General features: G+C 38.1%; 1 protein-coding gene across 1 annotated transcript in view; it reads right to left on the bottom strand.

Annotated features, from left to right (window-relative positions):
- LOC128251221 (uncharacterized) overlaps nt 1-24,611 on the bottom strand; it is a 157,610-nt gene that overhangs the window by 97,630 nt on the left and 35,369 nt on the right. The window contains exon 2 of the mRNA XM_089345195.1: nt 12,992-13,193. Coding sequence (XP_089201321.1) covers nt 12,992-13,173 — 182 coding nt within the window. The 5' untranslated portion in view covers nt 13,174-13,193. The remainder of the gene's footprint in view (nt 1-12,991; nt 13,194-24,611) is intronic.

The raw sequence follows: 24,611 nt of genomic DNA, 5'->3' as shown, positions 1-24,611 counted from the left end.
CCCTTTTGAGAGTATTTTTTTTCTAAACCTGAATTTATCAATTTTATTTCCTCGGCGAGAAACTGGCAAATCATTTTCTCTTAGCATTTATTTCAATCATTTCTGTAGGTTCTCTCTTCCTACTCGACCTACGTGTCGGTTCCGCTTTCGCTTGTGGTTCTGGGACCTCGAACAAATAATAACATATATCCATTTATTCCTCTTGCCTCTCATGGTTTTTGGTATATCTTTTTTTTAATTGGTTTAACTGCCTTCTGTGTTCATAATTCGGTCTTTTACTGTGTACGTCACGTTACCCAGACGTCCCGTTGTACTTCCTTGTTCCCAGTCCTGTTTTCCGTTACTATATACTCTAAAATACACTTTGTCCCGTGTGTTAAAATATTTCGTTTTTCTTACCGAATTTTCTATTTCCTGTTTCCTGCTCGGCAACCATTTGTCAAAAATAGAACGACTTATTCTGGAAAACATCAAATCTGTGGGTGGCCTAACCAACTCTGCATTTGGATTCGATGTTATTCTATACACCTGCAAAAACTTTGTCATATTTGTATCTTCAAAGGTTACCCGTCTGGTCTTCCTTAAAGCTGTCTTGAATGTGTCGACGAATCTTTCGCTAACCCATTTGACCTTGGGTGGTATGGCGGAGTTAACACATGCTTCATCTGAACAGACTTACAGAATCTTTTGAACTGCTTCGCTGTGAATTGTGTCCTATTATCTGACACGACCGTATCTGGCACTCCATACCGAGCGAGCAGTTCTCCCAAGAAGTCAGTCGTCACACTTGTTATTGGCCTTGAACATTTACACACTTCAGGCCATTTGGAATAGCTATCCACCACAATGATATAATACGAGCCATTTAATGATCCTACGAAATCCACATATAGTCTAGACCATGCCGAATCCGTATTTGGTCAAGGCTGTATATGCACTGGGGGCGCCTTTGCTGCCATTGCACATCCTGTACACTGTTGTACCAGTCTCTCAATTTGCTCGTCCATATTTGGCCAATAAACGTAACTTCTCATAAGGCTCTTCATCCGGACAATCCCCAGATGTCCAGCATGAAAATCTTTTAATACTCAGTTTTGCACTATTTCAGGTATTACAATTCTTTGCGCGTATAATAATACCTCATCACATACTGAATAGTACTTTCAACCTACGTCCCGCTCCTTTATATTTTTTCTGTTACACAGCATATTTTTAATCCTATTTATAAACTTATCATTTTGCCATTTCAATTTAATTTCTTCCAGCTTTACGGGCAAATCACGTACTTCATTGCATAAAATGTTCTTCAATTCCTTTTCTAGTTTTAACGATGCAATCACCGTGTCTTCAAAAGGTTCCTAATATCTTGGAATCAGCCTAGACAACCCGTCTGCGTGTCCCATTTTCATTGATGGCAAGAACTCCATCTGAAAATCGTAGTTCAACAGAGTAGTTCTCCAGCGCTGTAAGCGGTTTGCTGAGTGCGTGGGGATACCCTTTTACGAACCGAAAATAAGCATTAACGGTCGGTGATCCGTTTGCAGTGTAAACGTCCTCTCATGCAAGAATTTATAGAACTTTTTGACTGCGAAGATTAATGATAACGTCTCTGTTTGAATCTGGCAGTAGATTCTTTCTGCTGGTAACAGAACCCTCGATGCATGTGCAATAGCCTTAATTTTACCATCATTAAATTTATGCAATATTACCGCTCCTATGCCATATTCGCTGGCGTCCGATGCCAAAATTATTTTCAATTTTGGATTGAAATGAGTTAACGATAACTCTGAAGTTAACCGCTCTTTTAGTTCCTCGAATGATTTCTGACATCCATTTGTCTGGCTCCATTTCGAGTCCTTCTTTAGTAATTTGTTCAAAGGAGCTCTTAGCTCATACATTTTAGGTATATACAACTGGTAATAACTTACCAACCCTAACAATGCTTGTAGTGTTGTTTTTTAGTGGGCACAGGCATAGTTTTTTATCGCGTCAATCCTAGATGGGTCTGGTTTTCTTCCGTTTTCATCAATCATCTGCTCTAAGTACGTTATTTTGGTAAAAAAAATCACGTTTATCCTCTCTTACTTTAAATCCATAATCACTTATTCGTTTGAAAACCTCTTCTATATGTTCACTATGTTGGTCCCTTGATTCACTTTTAATCAGTATGTCATCTAGGTATGGGACCGCTAACTCACAATCTGCCAGCATAGTATCCATTACTTGCTGAAATATTGCTAATGCAACTTTCACCCCAAATGGCAGTCTTTTGAAACGGTACAGACCTTTATGAGTATTAATTGTTAATACTTTAGCACATTCTTCGTCTACCTGTAATTGGAGGTAGGCCTCAGAAAAATCCAGCTTGGAAAAATTTTTCGCCCATTGCACTTGGCAAATATTTCCTCTGGATTTGGCAGCGGATAATTATACTTTTTTAAACAGTCTTTCAGCCCATTTGAGAAGTCCGCTCATACTCTTACCTCGCTCTTCTTCTTTTTTATATATACCGTAGGAGCTTCCCACTCCGAGTAATCCACTTTTTCTATTACTTCCATATCTTCCAATCGTTTTAATTCCTTCTCAACTTGATTCAACGCCGCAAATGGTACATACCTTTTCGGTTTAAACACCGGCACAGCATTTTCTTTTTACTCAAATTTTACTTTAATGTTTTCACATATACCGAGCTCTTTCGAAAAAATATCCGGGTACGTCCTTTTCAGTTTTAATTTCATTTTTTCCGATGCTTTCTCTGACACGGGCTGTGACGCATTCACCTTATTACATAATGTATTCAGTGATAGATCCCACAGGTCGAATCCTTCCATTAAATCTGTCCCAAACAAATTCATTATATGTTTGATATCATTAGTTTACATATCCGTGTCCTGTATTTGAGTTTTACATCTGCTGTGGTTTCACCCAAGAATCGAACTCATTCCCCTGACACACCGTGGGCTATCCTCGTAGTATTTTTATACAACGGCCTGCCTATTTTACTCCATGTTGCCGTATGTATTATCGATACATCTGAACCTGTATCTAATGGCATTTTGGTCTGAAATCCATTTATTTCTACCGATACAAATTTTCGGTTTTGTCTGGTATAGTTTACTTTTGTTGAGTAGACTTTCTTTTGTTTTACCGTTTTCTTTGACTGGCATTTCGTCTGTATATGCCCAAATTTAGCACACTTAAAATAGGTTTTATCTTTAAAGGGGCAATCTTTCCTCAAATGTCGCTCTCCGCAGCCATAGCTCTTGGTTCAAATTTGATAATATTATTTTTCTAATTTCCGCGTCTTCCGTTGCCACTAGCCCTTTAACGAATATTAAACACTTGAACATATCTGGCGTTAATTCTTCCAACTTGAACCTTTCGCAAGCCTTGCTAACCATACCAACATATGTCACAAAATCATCGGACACGTTTTTCTTTAAGTTTAAACATTCCCATCGAATGTTAAACTGTGAACTTTTCTCGCTAAAAATATTCGTCAAAATATTTATCGTTTCCTCAAAACACAATTCCGCGGGCTTTCTCGGCAAAATAAAGTTACAAAAACTTTCGTGTTCCGGAGTAGCAAGCTTTCGCAAAATGAGTCCTAACTTCCTTTCATTAGACCATCCCTTGCATTCCTCTCGGAATATATCGTCGTATCGTCTGTAATATGCAGCAAAAGTACTTCCTTCATCTGGATTGTACTGAAATTCTTCGATGGAATTTGCAACACCATCTGCTGAAAAGGATTCTGTATTATTTCTCGCCTGCAGTAACAATTATATTAACTTCTGTAGTTGCTGCTGCTGCTGCTTGTGTTGTTTCACTGCTGCTTTCAGTAAATCTTCCATTTTGGGTGCTATTAGAAACCTCGTTGCCACTGTTGTATCGCGATACTCCACAGTGGTTGTATTCAACACCGAAACATTTCCCTTTTTCGAACACCTCATCGTTACTCACAAGCATTTTCCAGCGGATCCTGAAATCCTTCTGAGACATTGTTGATGACCCCCCCCCCCCATAGATTTCAATTGCTTACGATACACAGTCCAGGCTTGGCAAGCTTACAATAAAGGGGTTAAGATACATGTATTTTATACCTTAATTTTTGGTGCAGTGGAATTATCATGTCTAGACCATTGGGAGTCTCACAGTTTGCCAAAAGCAAAACTGGCTTTCTGAATGCGTAGTGACAAAATACATGGAGCTGTAAACTAAACAATCACCAAGTTTTCTTGCACTGTATATATGTATGTATGTACGTATGTATGCATGTACGTATGCATATATAAATTTATATACATATATAATTTATTTAGGCTTCAGTAAGCAAATTTATACAAAGACGGAAAACTGTAACCATCATTAAAAATGATTTGTGCCTGTCACCACTTATGTATAAAGTATATGCTTTGGCTGCAACATAAGAGAGTTTAGATCTTATTTCTAGCAATGTAAGTATTTCTAACGCCATCAGCCCGGTTTAATGAACTCTGTGGCGTAGACATATATGCTAGGAGTGATCATCGTCTGGGAACGGCAGAGTTGAGCCGATCCCACTGAAGAGGCTGTGGCAAAAGCCGGAAATGACCGATCAGATTGGGAATATCTGGACGAGTCAGTTGTCGAAGGCATCGCAGAGCAACATGAGTGGAAGTGTTTTGTTGAAGAACATAACGCACAACCCAGACTGGTATTTGAAATTGCGATCTCGCGATCGTGAATCCAACACCTTATCACTAGACCACAAACACCCTCACACCCGCCTACACACCCACACATTCACATTCACACACACGCACTCACACACATTTATATATATTTCTGTATGTATCTATATGTGTTTGTATAGTGCACAAGATGTTCAGGTCCTCAAAATCATTTTAAATACTATTTCAAAAGGAAAGTGAGTATTGAGATGGATGTGCTGCTCAACATCCAATTAAATTTGTTGGCAGATGCTTGAGTGTGGTTTGGAAGTTAGTTAACTTAGTAAATATAATCTGTGTTGTACGGTAGGAAATAAAGCAGTGGTGATTGTACTCCTGGTGAAAGAAATGTTTCGAGATATGTGGGCTTCCTTTGTCACCCTTAGATTGAGTTTTCCCGCTGTTAGAGTGTGTTAGTAGTCTTTTTATTATTATTTACACAGTTTAATACAAATATCCATAGTCCGTTGTTTATGAATTGTCGTTAATATTTTGCAGTCCGTGTGGACAATAAACATGGAAACATTCTTTTTCTTCTTTTTCTTCTTTTTCTTCTTCTTCTTCTTCTTCTTCTTCTTCTTCTTCTTCTCCGGCTCCTCCTCCTCCGCTGCATCCTCCTCCTTCTTCTTCTTCTTCTTCTTCTTCTTCTTCTTCTTCTTCTTCTTCTTCTTCTTCTTCTTCTTCTTCTTCTTCTTCTTCTTCTTCTTCTTCACACCAAATTTGCAGAGACCATTTTATATTTATAGAACTAGTTCAAGGAGTCGTCCTGCTCAGTCTTCCATAACCATTGACTTCAGAATCCATTACATTTTGTAAAGAAATAATGACTGATTGTTCAAAAATAGCGGTAGAACTAATTAGTGACCTACAAGAGCTGATGCGACTGACGTGCTAGGGGTAAAAATGACCATTGAATGAGTTTTATGACAGGTCTCACTATCTAGTTCGTTCGGTAGGCCCAAGAGCAGAGCTGCAACACGTCAAGAAACTGCAGTTTCTTCTCTGATGGATCGGTGTGCTAATTTATTTGAAGTAGATAGTTGTAGCTTTTTTAGGGCACTTTCTTGAAATGTTCATCGAGGATAGTGGACCCTGGACGGTTATGGACTTTACCGCCTAATTGGACACCTTGCTGCAATATTTGAATGAAGTAGTGCAGTTATGCAAAAGGCTTATAACTGTTGAAATTGTAGAATCGATGACTGGATGTACGAGGTAGATGTCAACATGGCCCTATTAAAAACTTATTTATTTTTTATGCCAGACACAACTTAAACTCCCTTGGCACATCTCTGCTGCAATAGGGAGGAGAAGAGGAGATATCTAAGCCCTATTAAAAGAGGTGTTGTGATGCAGTTGTTAAAGAAGTGTTCTACTTCTTTAACAATATTTTAAAAATGTAAGGACAGTAATTCTACCCAAAGCAGTGTTGGCAATTCTGGACCAGGTGTGAAGTAACAGATTTGCACGTGTTGTGGAAGTTCTGCTAGGTGAGACTCAAATATAAGCCTTGTCAAACAAATCTATGAATTACAACTTGCTGCTCAAGATATATCAAGGAAAGTATGAATAAAGGATTCAGCAAGAATGGTTCACTGACCAGTCGAATGTTAATACTTGGTGGCTGTCCAAAATTACATCGGTTTCAGTTCAATCTTCATTCACTCGATCACTGCCATTTTCTGTAAACTTTTCCCGGTAGTCACAGTAAATGACCACCTGGTACACAATAAAGTGTGGTGCCTCAGAGTATGGCAATAAATAGTGTTGAGGGTGAGCGATGAAAGAATTGAATGGTGTGAAATGGAATTGAAATGGAGTTGAAGTAAGGGGTAGCGTCAATGCAGGAAGAGAAAGAGGCAAAGATATATAGAGAAAGAGAAAGAGAGAGACAGATAGATAGGGATTTATGGCAATGGTAACCCACACATACACTGGTAACGCACACATACACACACACACGTATATATCTAAGAACAGAGATTAACATTAACAGGTCATTTTATTCCCACCAGTCAGTTTTGTTAATTCCGCAAAAAGGTAGGTTAAAACTTCTATCATTGATACAAAGGCATTGGCATCTCAGAAGATTCACTGAATATTTTTTGTTTCTTTTTGAGCATATGTTCTGAAAATTTATACTGAAATCTTTCTGAAGAAATTGTTGAAAAAAGTTGCTTGAACTGAAATCACTCCGTGTTTGATTCAAGTTAAAAAAGTTCGTCAATATTCAGAGGAATATTTCAAATTTGGTTTTATACCCGCTATCCACGATAAACTGTCTCCAACCTACGGGCGAAAAACTCGAATCTTGTGAATTTAAAAAAGAAAATTGTTTCCGGGTAATATTGTAAACATTAACCCACGTTTTAAGATCTTGCCGAGTGATACTTAATTCTTAGTATTTACAGTTACATGTGAGTAACGTTTCAGTAGCTCTGACAATGTGTTCGTTATACTTTTTAATGTTCTTCTTTTATTCATTCCTATTTGTTAGTCTCAGATAAAAACAATATGTATTTGAATGTTTGTCAGAAAGTTTAGTTATTTTTATACCTCACGCTGTGTAAATAAGATACAAATATTGTCATCATATACAATCACCTGTCTCACTATTATGATTATATTTTCATACTATTCTATTTAAATAATAAATATCTAATTCAAATCTGTCCATGGAAGAAGACCGTTCTAATCATAGAAGAACTGCAAAATGTTTGAGACAGCAATTACGAAGATTGAGGCAAACTCCAGAACAGAAAGTAGAGCATGGTAAATGGAAAGACAGAAAGACGGCGTCAGTTCCGTTTAGCGCCGTCACGGGAGCGAAGAAATCAAATTTTAGAACAAGATGCTGCTCAGCATAGAAATGCAAGACAAGAACGACCACAAGAACAACGTGAACAGATTTTAGAACAAAATGCAACACAACAAAGAAGACGTCGGCAAATCAATAATAGGATGACTCTTAATATAGTTCAACAATATGATATAGATGGACGTCTACAGGTTCCCTTTGACGTCGCTCGCCATAGTTGCAGCTTCATGGAAGTGCGTTGCCACTAATAAAATGCTTTGATGTTTATTGGAGAGAGTACAGGAGGAACAATGAACAATCCCAGTTGTGGTATATGCTGTAAATCAGGAAAGATTAAAATTGAAAATATCCCCGAGTTACCGAACGAAGTTGCTTATCTTTTGCATTCTAATGCGGCGAGCTGGCAGAAACGTTAGCATGTTGGGTGAAATGCTTAGCGTTATTTATTTCGTCTACCAAATGTAATATTCAAAGGTTCAACAGCGCAATGGCAATGTGTTATGAAAGTAGACGACACTTCAATACTGAGAGGAATTACAAATTACAGAATACATGGAATTGTTTATAGATTTATTGGAGCTCCTAGAAACCAAATAGGAACAGTCCGGTATAGCTTACAAACGTATTTCTATGGTCATGAAGAACAAATAAGAAAACGAATTCAAAGAATGCCGCTTAACAATGCAAACCAAGCCTTCGATATCAACATATTTAGAGAAATTCATTCTGCGATATGTGCTGGAAATATTTACAATCATTTCTATCCGTGCAGGAGCAAACTGAGGCTGGAAATATTCCTGCTGATGTGTCAGTAGGTTTACATGCGGATAAAACGCCTTACGGGGAACACTTCTAATGAACTTGCTAAATAATCTTGATGAGAAAACGAATTGTTCAGAACGAATGGTCGTAATACAATTCAGAGCAGAGAATAACAAAAAATATTTACAAAACTTTTCAGTGACTCGCATCGATCATATGGCACAATGATATACCCATGTTTCTTTTTCTTGTGGCCTAGATGGTTAGTACCTTGGATTAATGAAGGAAAATGTCAACTGTCAAATTTTAATAGTTCAATTTTACTGTTATCGCAACATGAAAAGGACAGGATCTACAAATATATTTCAATTAGGTCAGCGTTTGTTTTAGGAATACTGTGTAGATCAAAGTACAATCCATCCGTCTACGATATGTTAGTAACAATCAAGCAAACTTAAGAGCAGATTTATACAATGCACTACAAGATGCTATACTTGCAGGGGATACTGATCGTACAGGTAGTAGATATATATTGTCAAGTTTATTTACAGGAAGTCCGCGATATATGGCAAATCACTACCAGGATGTAATGGCCATAGTTAGAATGTTTGGCAAAACTACTGTGTTTCTGACGTTTACATGCAACTCCAAATGGTATGAAATAGTTAAATAGCTTTCTGTGGGCCAGACTGCAGTTTGCGCGACAAGATATCACTGCAAGCGAATTTTAATTAAAGCAACGCTAACTATTGCACGTATCAAATCGGGAGTCCTTGGGAAACTTATTGCTCATTTGAACGCAGTGGAATTTCAAAAGAAAGAGGATTATCACATCTTTTAATCATAATACAAAATCATCACAATGCATGGCAAGAAATAGATAATATTGTTACAGCTGAACTTCCTAATCCCGAAAAAACCCATTAACGTCACATCTTTATTCCCCGATGGAGAAACACATGATACATGGACCCTGCGGAAAAGATAATTTAAATTCTCTCTGCATGATGAATGGGGTTTGCAGTAAAAGATATCTAAATGATTACAGATCACAAACCTTAATTGGAAATGATTTTTATCCACAATATCGTCGCCGAAACCCTCGAGATGGTGGCTTCACAACTTCAATACGTATTGGAAATAGAGAAATTGTTGTTCATAACCGTTATATAATTCCTTATAATGCTTGGTTGTTGCAGAAGTACGATGCTCATATAAATTTTAAATGGTGTGCATCTGCTCAGGCTGTCAAATTTCTTTACAAGTACATTTTCAAAGGTGCAACGTTGTTTTTTACAAAGACAAGAAGATGACGTGCATCTTAATGTTGGCTACAAAAATCAAATAGATGAAATTTCGAATTACGAAAATTACCGCTATATTGGAGCGTCGGAGGCTTGCTGGAGATTATTTGAGTTTCCAATTCAGCAAAGGCAGCCTGATGTTGAATGCATGTGAATATACGTACATATATCTGTCTATATATCAATATGCGTATATATTTTTGAAGGTATGTATTTATGAATGTTTGCGTGTATATTTCACATATCTTTCTATATGTACTTGTACTGCTACTTACGCCACCGTTAGCTCCCGGTGGGTGAGCGGTGGAGAGTGTCAAGGCTGCACATGCTGTATGTGATGAAAGATCTGTCCTGGATAACACTACAACGCCTCACTATGATAAGTGGCAAGGAAGTTAGGAAGTTACTGACCCAGAATGAAGTGTATGTCTTACTAATTTCATACTTATAGACAGTCTTTGAATAGATGTCTAACAAAATGGTTACTGTTATCAAAGACAGTTGCAGCAGCATCAGTGCACTTCCTCCATCCTGCCGTGTGATGTGTAGTCTATCTATATCTGCGTTTGTAAGACGCATGTGGTGCAATGTTAGATAATTGCATTTTTTGTATCAATTGTACAGATCTCAGTGACGGACCATTTTATACTATCAAAGCTGCAGGCTACAAGAGGAATAGATGACGTATTCATTGCATCAGCCTTATTTCCGCATGAGAATTCGATATTATGTGTTGAGCCCACTTGATCAGAACATTGACGACAATCCAAAATGATACTGATTTTGAGTTCGTGCTCCAACGCTGGATCTCTGCAATTTACGTCAAAATTTGTCCGGTGCTAAGAGTAAAGGATCACCTATTAGAATCGTTCAGATGGACAATTAGGAGGAAGAGTAGTCAAATAGACGTAAGTGGTAGTGAGTTGAACATTCAGGCCATCATAAACTTTTTTTGAATTCCATTTGAAAAGACTGAGATGGATACGCTGCCCGCCGTTCAAATAAGTTTGTTGCAAAGTGGGTGAATGTGGCGAGAAAGGCTACGATGGCACCTATAGTCTAAGTAGGATGGATGCGGAGGAAGTACTTGTGATTGTACAGTTGGTAGATAGGATGCCTTGTGAGGTGTGGGATCAGTCTGTGAGAATGTGTAGTTATTCGCTTTGAGAAGCTGTTGCACTACATGAACTCCTCCGACCCTAAACACTTTTAGACTACCATTGAAGTCAGAGCAAGAATAGCCGTGGCAGTCCTTGTTGTCGTATATGAGCGTTGTATCTGATGAAGGAGTAGACCTGGTTAACACTACGTCACCTCACTATGACAAAATGCAAGGAAGTGATAGGAGGTTGCTGATCCAGAATGTTATATTGCAATACTACACAGTGGGTGTGTGAGCTATCTCATCCTCGTCGCCACTGTTATATCGCACGTGCGGATGACCTGTAGCCAACTCTCACTTCCAACGACATGACTCTACCGAACTCGACGTCTAGTCTACCGACGGCTCCGTCTCGCTCTTCCGCTCTTCCGCACTTCCGTTCTTCCGCTCTGCTTGACGCTTTTCGTCTAGCTATTTATACGTATTGGACTAGCCTCATTATCGCCTGGAGGCGTATACACAACCCAAAATGAAGTGCGAGCTTCTATACTCTTACCTTAAAATCACCAAGAATAATAGCTTTATCAACTTCAGAAATATTCCAATCAACTTCTTTCAGAGACATGTAGAAGGAAATGTTTACAGTTTCAGACGAACACATGGAGCTGAAACACTAACAAGAGTTACATGGTGGTCATTGATCAACGTAAGTCTCATGTATATTTATCTGTCACTAACTACTCCAGGAAGTTCTTTTAGGCCTGCAGATATTCCCACCTCAAAAGTCGCACGAAACTGCTTTTTATACACCTCCTCTTTACCACTCCAGTAAAAAGTATAACCACTAGCCTCTTGTGTAAAATGACCGTCACTTGCAAACCTTGTTTCTGAGAGTACTGCATTATCCAGATTATTGCGCTGTGTCCCTTTTCCTACAAGTGCAGATATTATTTCAGTATATGTTGTTGATTCATTGTCCAGAAGAGTACCGATATTCCAGCAGCTGATATTCATAAGCTTACATTTTCTTCAGTCACAGGAAGAAGAATGGACCTGGAGTGTAGCGATCCAGGACACCTGCCGAATCAGACCCTTTCATAGTTCGTTCCAGAGCCCCTATTACCATTTATTCTAACATTGTCATTACTGTTATTACCTTGCATTGAATATAGTCTTCTTTTCTAGGCTACACCCAGCCATTCAAAAGAAGAAAAAAAAGAAAAGAAAGGTGGAGGTGCAGATGTGCCTAGCAATGCCAGCGTATGAATGATTTTTAAAGTGAGGAGAGATCTTGCACACAATTAATCTAACTCCCTAAACAACGATGATAGATACATCAAGAAGAACGACTAGCCAACATTACAGGCTACCTGTCGGGTCACAGGTATTGCATCAAATTTTTCCTTCTCCATGAGTGGTTTCCTAAGAAGGAATGGAGATTTCTCATTCCGAGCAATATGGTACACCAGGCCTACATTCAAATTCTCATGGTTCTCTACTAACTGAACCCGCTGTGTCCGACGTTAAAGAGAATGCCAATCCTCTGTATAACCACTGTGTTATCTGCACCAAAGCCACTAGCTTGTCGATGATTGTTACGAAAGCAACCGCTGTCCGTAAGAAATAACAGGATTAAGCGTGTGTACACATAACAAGTTTTGGTTTTCATTCTGCAGGCTGCCTAATCACCTTCTTCATTAAGCAAGCTTAGCAGAGTTGTCAGTTTAGTCACTGAGGGTACGAGGACACGACCATGTCTCGGTTTGTACTGAGTTAATGTTACCAGTATCACTCACAAGTGGCATGACACACACACACGCACATACACACACACACACATCCACACGCATACGTAGCTCGAAGTGACAAGTCAAAAATTTGGAAAGTTGAAGACTCTCCGAGTATTCCTGACCTGCCAGACGGCGTCCTTATCGCAGTCGTGGAATGCATGCGTAAGCAGAATAGCAAAGAATACTAAAAATAGTGTGGGAGTAGGTACATCGCCTTGTCAGTCGGAATTTCATGAAACAATCTTCTTTTCAAGACAACCCGAACCTTCGTGTCTTGGTGCAACCGCTTAAACTTGTGAATTATAGATTCCATATAAGTCAGTATGTATTGAGAAACAGCTTACTTGACTTCACAGCAAGTAACATATCGACTTGTTTTACTACAACATAACATGGTGTTTAAACCTGTGAGATTTACTCCATAAGATGTTTGTTGAGAACATAACCAATAAGAGTTTAATATATTTAATGTGAAAGATATATAAATTTTTTCTAATACTTACAAGAATTGAACATCATGGGGAATATTTGGTGGAACAGTAGTGAGACTGAGATAACGACAATCTACATTACCAAATTGACATTTACATGCATTGCAAAGGTCTGAAACAGCATGGGTCTCCCACAATAATCTCATGTACAGTATCAACACAAAAGTTAGCAAAGCTTGACATTTTTGCTCCATGTTTTCAGGTGTCGATTAATCTGTAAAAGAAGAAAATACAAAATATCAGACACTCCAATATTATTTCATTCATGCTTCAGATTCTTCGAAGGACAAAGATGTCCCCCGTCATAATTAAAATTAAAAAAACGCTGATTCTCGATCAATCAATACGAAGAGCTTAATTATAGCTTTACTGAGTGATGATATCAAATAAAGACTGAAGCTATATCACCCTGAAACACACACACACACACACACACACACACACACACACACAGTATGTGCATGTATAAAATTCTTTGTTTGTCTTTCTGTTTGTTCCCTTTGGATTCTAGAACGGCTCGGCGAACCAAGTCACTGTCAGCAACAACATCGATTGTGCTTACATTCGAACCGTACTGAGAGAATAAAATACAATTGTATCTATCTATCTATCTATCTATCTATTTATCAGTCTCTGTCTGTATGTCTGTCTTTCTGTATGTATGTATGTATGTATGTATATGTGTATATATATATATATATATATATATATATATATATATATATATATATATATATATATATATATATATATATGTATGTATAAATATACAATTAAACCTTGGGAGAGGCATTATGCCGGTAATAAACACACGCACTTGTTCAGTCCTTTATTAATTTATATAGTTTTTTGTTAAATTATTTCATTGCACTCTTGCAATCTCTTCAGTAACTTGTCTCTCCACTTCCATTTATTTTGAATGTATGATCTGGCGTTGTTTTGGCGTTGTTTCGAAACTGTTTGGTATGAGCATGTGAGTGTGTGCAAGCTCGTATGTGTGCACGCTCATATGTGTGCACGCACTTATGTGTTCGTGCTTATATGTAAGTATGTGCGTCCATATGTGTGTTTGTAACAATTTCGTTTATATCAGATCAGATAGAGACTTTGGACTTCTTTCTTCCTTCGGTATGAGCATGTAAGTGTGTGCAAGCTCATATGTGTGCATGGTCATATGTGTGCACGCACTTATGTGTTCGTGCTTATATGTAAGTATTTACGTTCATATTCCGCATCATATGTGTGAACAACACATGCAACCATGGGCAATTGTAAGGCTCTCATGTACGTGTATTTGGTGTTCAAAACTGGTCGCGTTTCAGTTATGAGGACCGACTCCTGTATTTGTCGCAACGATGCGTCACCAGGGTGTCTAGACAAGATTTCTATGCTAATTCGGTCCAGTACACCACCATGTTGGTCTTTGGCATGCTGGTAGAGCACCGAGGTTTGTTTTTGATTATTATAGTCCCTCCAATGTTCATTTACACGCTCAGCCAAACTTCTTGCCGTTTCACCTATGTATGTCGTGTTTCTGTTTTTACAATTACACACATGGACGCACATACTTACATATAAGCACGAACACATAAGTGCGTGCACACATATGAGCGTGCACACATACGAGTTTGCACACACTCATGCTCATACCGAACAGTTTCAAAACAACGCCAAATCATACATTCAAAATAAATGGAAGTGGAGAGACAAGTTACTGAAGAGATTGCAAGAGTGCAATGAAATAATTTAACAAAAAACTATATAAATGAATAAAGGACTGAACCAGTGCGTGTGTTTATTACCGGCATAATGCCTCTCCCAAGGTTTAATTGTATTTCTTTCAACACACGTATCCACATCAAGAATGTTGCACACGAAATACACATACGAAATATGTATAAATATACTTTTCTATCAATTTCTATCTATCTATCTGTCTATCTATCTTGACTGTCTTTCAGTTTGTCAGCCTACGTGCCTGTCTGCTTGATTGCCTGCATATCTGGCTGATATTTATCTTCTGTCTGTCTAGTTATCTATCTACATATGTTTGTTTGTTGCCTGTCTGCCAACCTCCCTATCTCATTTATACCTTGTAGCCTCAGTGTTCTTCAAGGTAGATGGGCTCCGTCGCACACAAAAATAAAATCCATGACAAATCACTGTATATTCCTACAATACCTATAACATCTCTTTATTTCCATTTTCTATGCGAAAAATCTTTTGTGGTTGTCTTCAAACTGTATCGTCTTTTGGACAATGCTATCTGCACCCCAAAACAAAAGACACAGAGTACTTAATATTTCATGGGCCACTCTGATTCTGAGGTACTTAACTTTCAGTCACAATTTAATGAATGACCTCTTTCATGAACAATTAGAGACCATCAAGCTCAAACATAATATAAGAGCTACAGCGATTTTTGGAAGTGTCGGTAAGTCTTCCATGAACACATTACTACAATCTCAGGGGGAAAGTGTTGATGAGTTTTACAGATTCAGATCTTATTTCTGTATCAAGTAAACTACATAGATTCAATATAACTTTGATTTTGTCACACACCTGCTGATAGGCTGCTCTGAGTTTTTTGAGTTTTCGAAAAAAGCAACAAATAACTGAGATCAGATGACATTGAATATCTAAGATCTGAAATGTTCTCTTGCAGAAAGAACAACACCCACTGAGGCTGATACAGGATCTACATAATGCTTGTTTCTCTTTCTTGGCCTACCTATTGTTACTATATGGTCTGTGTTTCCATGTGTTATAGGAATCCAGCGAACACCCTCCATACTTATTCCGAACTGATTTCAAAAAGGTTCCCAAAAAATCAGTTAGGTCCATCACGTTAGCCAAATCTCCTTCAACTCTTTTAAAAGTTCTATTTTTATTATTTAACCGTACATGAATTATATTTCAAATCTTCGCTATCAGATCATTTTCAAGACAATTCATTTTGTCTGCCAATGTCCGAGCTTCATATATTCCATCAGGTATTTGTTCCAAATCATCTTCAATATTTCTCAGTAGATTCTGAATGTAGTTATATCCATCAACAAGTACTTCAGTAGCACCCGCTCTTACTGACCAACGATTTTCTGACAAGAAATTAACTGTTAGTTTTCTTTTATTTCCTTCCAAAGATTTCATTAAATCTTGCCATCTGTGTGTCTACGCAGATAAGGAAAGCAGTATAGACATACGAGGGGTGTATGAAATGTTTTGAGCCTAACCTAGAAACGGGGCTGCTATGTAGTTGAAACAACTTTTTCTGGTAAGTACGGTCTTTTCGGAGTATTCTTGTTCATTTTCATGATTCTTATATTTTAATTTTTTGTGTTGCAGATTTTGAATAAAAAAGCTTCGAATTTACAAGGAAAATGGAGAAAACAGAGTATCGTGCTGGCATAAAGTACCTTCATTTGAAAGGCATGACTCCATCAGAAATCCATGAAGATATGGTGAGAACCTTAACAGACAATGCTCCTTCATTTACATCAGTCAAACGCTGGGTAAATGAATTGAAGCGTGACAGGGAGAGTGTGGAAGATGTTCCAAGACCAAGGAGACCTCCAACTGCAACCACTAAGGACAACCTTCACCTTGCTCTTGGTATAATAATGCAAGATCGCCGAATGTCATGTCGTCAGATAGCCGAGACTGGGCATCTCAACTGAAAGCGCAGACAACATTGTGACAAAAGAACTTGAGTTCTCAAAGGTTTCTGCAAGGTGGGTCCTTCGCCTTTTGACTCCTGAACAGAAGCGCACCAGCTGCACTTTGTCCACGAGCAATCTGGAACTGAAGCTGATGAAGAGAATTTTGTTGCTTGTTTCATTACAATGGACGAAAGTTGGGTCCACCACTACCAGTCTGAATCCAAAGAACAATCAAAGCAGTGAAAAGGACCACACCGTGACAGGGCTGTATTATTCTCAGCTAGTGAAACACCTCCGAGAAGTAATCAAAGAAAAAAGGCCGGGAATGCTCCCCAGGGGAGTCCTTTTTCATCACGACAATGCTCCAGCCCACACCTCAGTAGTTGCTATGGCAACAATTCGTGATTGTGGATACGAACTTGTTCCCCATCCGCCTTATTCGCCAGACTTAGCTCCCTCTGACTTTCATCTATTTCCAAAAAGAAAAAAGGCCTAGCTGGTCGCCATTTTGCCAGTGACAATGATATCATAGACGCTGTAGGAGGTTTCTTGGAGTTTCAAACAAAGGAGTTCTTCTACGCCGGGATAATGGCGCTTCAACACTGCTGGAGAAAGTGTCCAGCCATCGAGTGGGACTATGTTGAAAAATAAATCATCAGAAGTCTTGTACCATGTTTTGTTTTCTTTTGAGGCTCAAAACTTTTCATACACCCCTCGTAGTATGAAGTCAGAATAGTTAGCAGCTTCAACGTAGTGAGACACAACCACCTTTCCAGCAGTATTCAGTGAATTAGCAGTACGGGGAATGAAAACTGTAGTCAGGTTCTCTTCTTTAAGTCTGAATCACGTTCTTGTAGAGTGATAGAAGATATTATTGGTATTGTCATAGGATTATTCGCAATCTTCAACATTGGTAGTTCCTTTCTCAGAAATTCTAACAGAGCTGTAGCCAGTACTTGCACTTTCCGAGAAACAGCCTGCAAGAAAGTTAAAAAACCTTTCTATCGGCTACTCACAAACATAACGCACAATAACTGTTAGCTGATCAACATGAATTCGCTCGGTCTGGTATAGAATTACAGAAACTGGGAAGTACTTGATAGATTTAATTCTGCTTCGCCATTATTCTTAACAGATTTCGCCATCAGCGCACCAATTTCTTCTTAACTGGTACATGATATGATTGATAATCACTTCTGGGATTGCCACATGATTTCAAGTGGCCCAAAGCGAATGGATCAAGCTGAAATAAGGTCTAACATTCCTAAAAACAAGAACGTTCTTGTTTTTCTTAGATTCTATGATCTTTTCCCGAGTTTTAAATTCAAGACCTCTCTCAGCTAGAAATATTGTCACAGATACAACACTGCGCAATCCTTCGGTCAATATTTCTTGCTTTCCTGCATTTGTTTTTCAAGCACTTGTTGATTTGAGAATCTCCACATTAAAGATTATATTCAACGCAGAATCTCTGTGGTCTTGACTTTATTCATGTTTTTATGTTCTATTTAGCTCTGTTTATCGATCGTTAAAACCATACTTGTTGGGAAACCTGTCTCATTGATTTAACATCAAAGTACAGTAAAAGCAATAAATTGCATCCTTTCATGGGTTGCACAAGATCCACTTTATCAGCTGCTGCTCAGCAATATATTCAATGGTATAAAAACTTAATTTTTTAAAATAATGATAGTTGCACCTGGTTTTCACTAATAATGGCGTCGGGATTCTGGGTAGGAGTTAGGTGCATCTTTGTTTTGACATATACCTGGTTTTAACTGAAAGAATATGGATAGGTACTTTTTCTGATAGAAAATTTCATGGCTGTGTCTATATCCCTTGACGGTGCTTCATTATCCACGTCAGTAAAATTTCCCGATTCTTCGTCTTCAGTATTTTCAGTTGGTACGTGGCCCCTATTTTCTTCAGATGTACTTGCGAGTATAACTGATTCCTTAAAAGGGACAGCTGACACTGGTTCTTTATTATTAGTTTCTAAGTTTTCCATTTTCTAAGCAAAACCAAAATTCCGTGTTACGTGTCTTTGCCAATACAGCTGCAGTTCTTTCACCATTGTCGTTTGAAAAACTTTTCTCTTCTAAGCTCAGGGCAACTAAATTTTCCGAGGAATATTGGATATTCTTTGTGAGAATATAATCTGAATAGAAAATACTTACACGGTTGTTAATTGAAATAGCGTCTGCAAATGTAACGGTCCAAAGCATTTTGTGAGGAAAGAGAGTAGTTTGGATTGCAATTAAGATATGTAGACGCTAGTGACGAAAGCGGAGTTTACTGATTTAAAAATTTTATCGCCTCGACTATTTACCCACCCTTCTTTTCACGTCTCGTTATTTACGGTCAGTAACTTATAGTAGTGAGCATCCGCTGCAATAGCACAACAATTCAACAGAGATAGCTGAAATTGGTGGTCATAGACAACCTGAAAGATGCCCTTGTAGAATAGCATGAACACGAGTGACAGGTTCTGAATAAATGCCGTCAGTTAAAATTTTTGCAAAAGTGGAAATGGTATGTTAAACAATAGAATCAGACAAATACATACATACAAAAAATACCTGTACACACATTTATACACACCCTCATGTATCCACCTGTATGTTCATATACGTATTACTAAATGATTATGATCCTTAAAGTAAGATGGGGGATGAACATTTTAAATGCGTTGTTGGAGATTACCTGCAGGGTGTTGTGGATGTATACGTTGTGGTTATTTAGGTTGCATTTAGATTTGTGGTAAATTTTGAAGGAATAAAACAACGGTGGTTGCATGTGCTTAGGGTCTCATTACATTTGGTTAGTAGTGTTGAGGAGTTGTGTTTTAATAAGTGGAATGCCTCTTTAAGGCATAGCCTACAGGCTAAACGTTGACCTTGGTATGGAAGTCCTGAATGTATTATGGACCATGACATAATGTAGGGAATATTTCTATTTTTGAGATGATGTATGTGACTGACCAGTGTTGCGGATTTACTGTTTCTCGTATCTAAAAGAACTGAGATGAGCGGCATATCGCTGTTTAAAATTTATGGTTGTCTCTATATATATGGCTGTAGAATTGTGTAATGTGTTGAGGACGGCGCATTTATAAATTACATTAGATCTTCTATAATGGGTTTGTAGAGGGAAGATGGACCCAGGACGGCAGTTACAAGTGGATGTATTTTGGGGGTTATTTTCAGGAATGGAGGAGGTAATGCTGTCAGAGTTAAGGTTAAAGAAAGGGGTAGAAATGTCTAAGTTATTAGTATTATTAATGTTATTATTGCTATTGTTGTTAATTATTCTATCTGCAAGGGTGGTGGAAGTTGTAGTAGTATACCGAGTAGCGTTAGTAGGATGGGTTGGGTTATGGTTGTGGTCTAACGTATAGAGTTCAATGATGGAGCCGTGTACAGTTTGGGCGCTCATGTATTTAGAATTGCTATAGTGTGAATTTTGATTGTAGAGAGAGTTTTCGTTTATTAGATGCTGCTATGATAGATTGGATGTTGGGTGGGGTGGAATAAGATAGCTTCAGGGTGGATCTATCAAATATAGAGTTATATTTATGTTGACGATGAAAGTTGGAGTCCAGTATATTAAAGAAGAATTTAACTAAGTTCTTAACATTAAGTGAGAAGTGGGGTGTATACCATAGCAGAGATCGTCCGCCATTTTTGTTTGGGGGGGGGTATAGGGGTAGTGCTCTCTATATTTTTGGAGAATAGAGGGGGTAGCTTCGCCTGTTGTTGTTAGCCGTTTTGGCTGTTTTTGCTTTTGGCCTAGTGTTATATGTGTGCGTTCGGGATCTGGGTTGTCTTAATGCGAGTTCCTCCGGGGTTCTATCAAAGTGTATATGTGATCTGTTGTGATTCTGATGGTTGGTGTGACGTTGCGATATGATTTCAGATATATGTTGTTTCAGCCTGGTATTAGGGATGTATTTCATTTGTTGGGAGAGGCCACTGGCCGCGAGCGCTTGGCTGTAATATTATGCGTGGTTATATAAAACATTTCCTCAATGGAAGAGAGGTCAGATATATGGATCGATATACCCTTTACTATGTTATCAAAGGTGGATTTCTGATGATTGGAGTGAATGTTTAGGTATGTAAGGTATTGGTTAGGTTTGTGATAAGATGAGTATAGGGAGGTTTCTAAGTGTAGAGTTACGTCTAAAACGTTAGTAGTTTTGTGATAATTTTCAAACGTAATAGACAGGTTTAGGCTAGAGAAGAATGTGTGTAGATCTTTTCTAGCTCGTTCTAAAGAGGATTTATTTGCACTAGCAAGGCGTCATCTCTGTAGAGAGACCCCTTGAGTTTAGGGAAATGTATTTGAAGCTGGTGGAGTATGTATTGTCCAACTAGGTCGGTGACCAGGGCGGAATCAGATGATCCCAAAATAATGTCAAATAAATTGCTATGTTATTGTTATGGTGATTGGCTCGGCACCAGAGCTTTATACACACACACACACACATAAACACACATATATATGTATGTATGTATGTATGCATGTACCTATATATATATACACTTGTGTAAATCACAGCACGTGTATATGAAAAGACTTTCTATGAGTATTTTAATTGTTTAAGTTTTCTCATGGATTTCGAGCGTCCTGAAACACTCCTAGGCCAGATGTTTGAGGCTTTGTCGTAAAGCTTCCTGTAATTATCCGTCCGACAGCGAAATTCTACTTTCTTTCTCATATCTCATTATAATTTTCTACTATATATAACAAATCACCAGATGACTTTGGTTTCTTTCTACATCTTTTCTGTCCCTCTCACAATAGATCTCCCTTTTCCATTATATAATTGCGCTGTTGTGAGGCCAGTTAATAAACTCCAGGGTAATTGTCAACAAATTGAGTATTGGTCTAAAATTACTGACTCGCCATCTTTTGTTACAACCCATTTTTTCAGCAAATATAAAATGAACGTCACCCGGGAATATTGTAGATTCCACTTACCCGATGTGCTACGCCGTTAGGAGGCCAAACTAAGATAAATGTGTGAGTGTATATATATTTCTGTCTTCGAGTGTATGTGTGTGCGTGTGTGTGTGTCATGTTTGTATGCACGCGTGTGTGTGCGCACGTGTGTGCGTACGTGTTTGTGTGTGTACGTGTTTGTGTGTATATGCGAGTATGTTGGGAAACACATTTCGCATGATTGTCTTAGGAAACATTTTGAACAACGAGCTGTTTTTCTGATAAAAATTCGTATTACTTTCTAAAGTTTGAACAAGGACAACCATCATACTACACACATACAAATGAATGGAAAACCCTCTACTTGACGAGCATTAATTTGAAAACCAAATTCAGTTCTAATGTAAGCATACGTATAAATTCATTTGTAATGTATGCATACGTAGACTACATAAATTTAATAGATAATAGTTGTTCAGAAAAATAATTATATGGTATTAAGGGCAATTGCTGCAAGATTGCTTAAGACGTTGCTATATTTTTGGGCATTGATATATTGGTGTGAGTCCCTGGGTTTATGGAAAGTGTAATATTGAATTGAATCTTATCACGTGTGACATATAAAAGTTAGCTAATTTGGTTTTATCTCCAACATTGATGTGCTATAAATTTTGAAGAATATATCGAGAGCTTTCCAGGTGGGAAGAATTGACGGTCGAGATGAACCGATTGCTGTAAGAAGCATATCATCCTTTTACAGACCACTCGATGGTTTGGGGAAGTGTTGGCTGATATAGGAAAGAAGGTCAGTAATCTGGGCGGGGTTAGGTGAGACCATATTTATATCAAATATAGCCACAGATAATTTGTGGACTCAGTAATAATTTGTTTAAATATGGAAGAGATTCCTTGCCGTCAGGAGGATGTTATCAGAATGTAAGATACTTTCATAGTTTCTTGCAAAGATTAGGGCTTTATTTAGGAAGATGACATAGAAACATACCGGTTAAAAATGTAACGCTGAAGGATATGGGAGAGCTGATTGTCAGTAATAGAGAAGAAACAAGTGATGGCATAGGCGGCAGTATTTCAAAGAGGAAACGTTACCTTATCCTGATTAAAAGTAAAATCCGGTCAGTTTTGTATTTTCTGATACGATTCAAGTCTTTCTGTGAGTGTTTTAATTGTTAAAGTCACTGAAATGCATTTTCCAAAAGTTGCTTGTCTTTTTATTGATATCAGGCATCTTCAAAATATCCTAGAGCCAGCTCTGTGAGGCTTTGTCGTAAAGCGTTCTGTAATCTATCCGTTCGATAGCAAAATTCTTCTTTCTTTCTTATATCTCACTTAATTTTCTGCTATCTATATATAACAAATTAGCAGATCCCTTTTTTTCCTTTCTACATGTTGGCCCCTTTGCTAAGAGATCTCCCTTTCTCAACAGATTATATAATTGTTCAGATATGAGGACAGTTAATAAACTCCAGAGTATTGGTCAACAAATTGAGTATTGATCTCTAATCTCATACTTTCGGTTACAATACATCTACTTCGGCAATTATATAGCGAATGCAACCCGAGGAAATTGTAGATTTCAATTACTCACAGTGCTGCGCCTTGGGCATCCAAACTGAGATAAAGGTGTGTATTACGTGTGTGTGTTTGTGAGTCTGTGCGTCTGTGTGTGTGTGTGGGGGGGGGGGTGTATGTGTGTGTTTGTGCGAGTATATTGGGGAACACATTTCGAACGATTGTCTCAGGAAACATCTTGAATAACGGCCGGGTTTTCTTAAGAAAAATTTTGTTCTAAAATTTGAACAAGGAGCAATGAGCATACTACACACATACAAACGAGGGAGATCCTTCTACTTAGCGATCTAAAATTAGAAAAATAATTTCATTTGTAATGCGTTCATAAATATAACCGCCACAAGAGCATAGATGAATGGTACACTAAGTCATTACCGAAGAAAACTATGGTATTAAGGCTAATTGCTGCATGTCTGCTTAAGACATCGCTATATTGTGGGACGTGAACGTATTGATGTTAGTCCCTGGGCTTATGAGAAGGTGTACTATAGATTTCCATCTTATCAAATGTGACAACTAAGAAATTAGCTACTTTGGTGAGCTATAATTTTTGAAGAATCTATTGAGGATTTTCCAGGTGGGAAAGAATTGTAGATCGAGATGAACCGATTGTTGGAAGAAGCATATCATCCTTGTACAGATTGCAGGATGGTTTGGGTGAAGTGTTGGTTAATATGGGAAAGAACAAAGAAGCAGACGAGGTAAGTTATCGTGTCTGATGAGACCATATCTATATCAAATAAAGATAAGTTGTGGATCCAGTAAAAAATCGTTGAAATATAGAGGAGTTTCTTTCGAAATGATGTTGCTGTTATCAGAACGTGAGATACCTGAGTAGGGCAGGATACGTGACAGACGAACTGTAGACAGATACTTCGCTGCGGGCTAGCTAGGACGTTGGTCAGCAAGAAAGAAAAGGACCTCTGGGAGGAGAATAAAAACATAAGAATGTCAGCAGCGAGCGTGGAACGAATCTGAGTGAATTATACAAAAATAAGTGACGACTTATGCCCTATTGTATCTAAAGTAATAAACCTTTGGTAAATGTAATCTCGTCTCCACTAGTTTGTGTATAGCTTAATAAAGCTATAGCTGCATAATTTCTTGAAAAGACTACGGCTTTATTTGGGAGGATAGATGACATACAAACATACTGGTTAGAAATGTTTCCCTGAAGGATATGAGAGCATGGATTGTCAGGAAGAGAGTGGAGTAAAGTGATGACAGGCAGTTGAATTCCTAAGAGGGAGCTTTACTTATTCCTAAGTGGAATGTAAAATTCAGTCGACTATGCACTTTTTCATTAGATCCAACTCAGGTTTTGTGTTGTAGAGTAGTTTAAAGATGTAGATAATGGGGCAATCGTCCTTCAGAATAAACTGCAGGTTTGGCTGTGTAAGATTCAGTTCTATTCAGTATGGTGAAAAATACGATGAACA

This window comes from Octopus bimaculoides, chromosome 29, assembly GCF_046866305.1.
Source record: "Octopus bimaculoides isolate indiv1 chromosome 29, ASM4686630v1, whole genome shotgun sequence".
NCBI lineage: Eukaryota > Metazoa > Mollusca > Cephalopoda > Octopoda > Octopodidae > Octopus > Octopus bimaculoides.
Note: the sequence above shows the minus strand (reverse complement) of the source record. Positions and strands in the feature narration are given on the sequence as shown.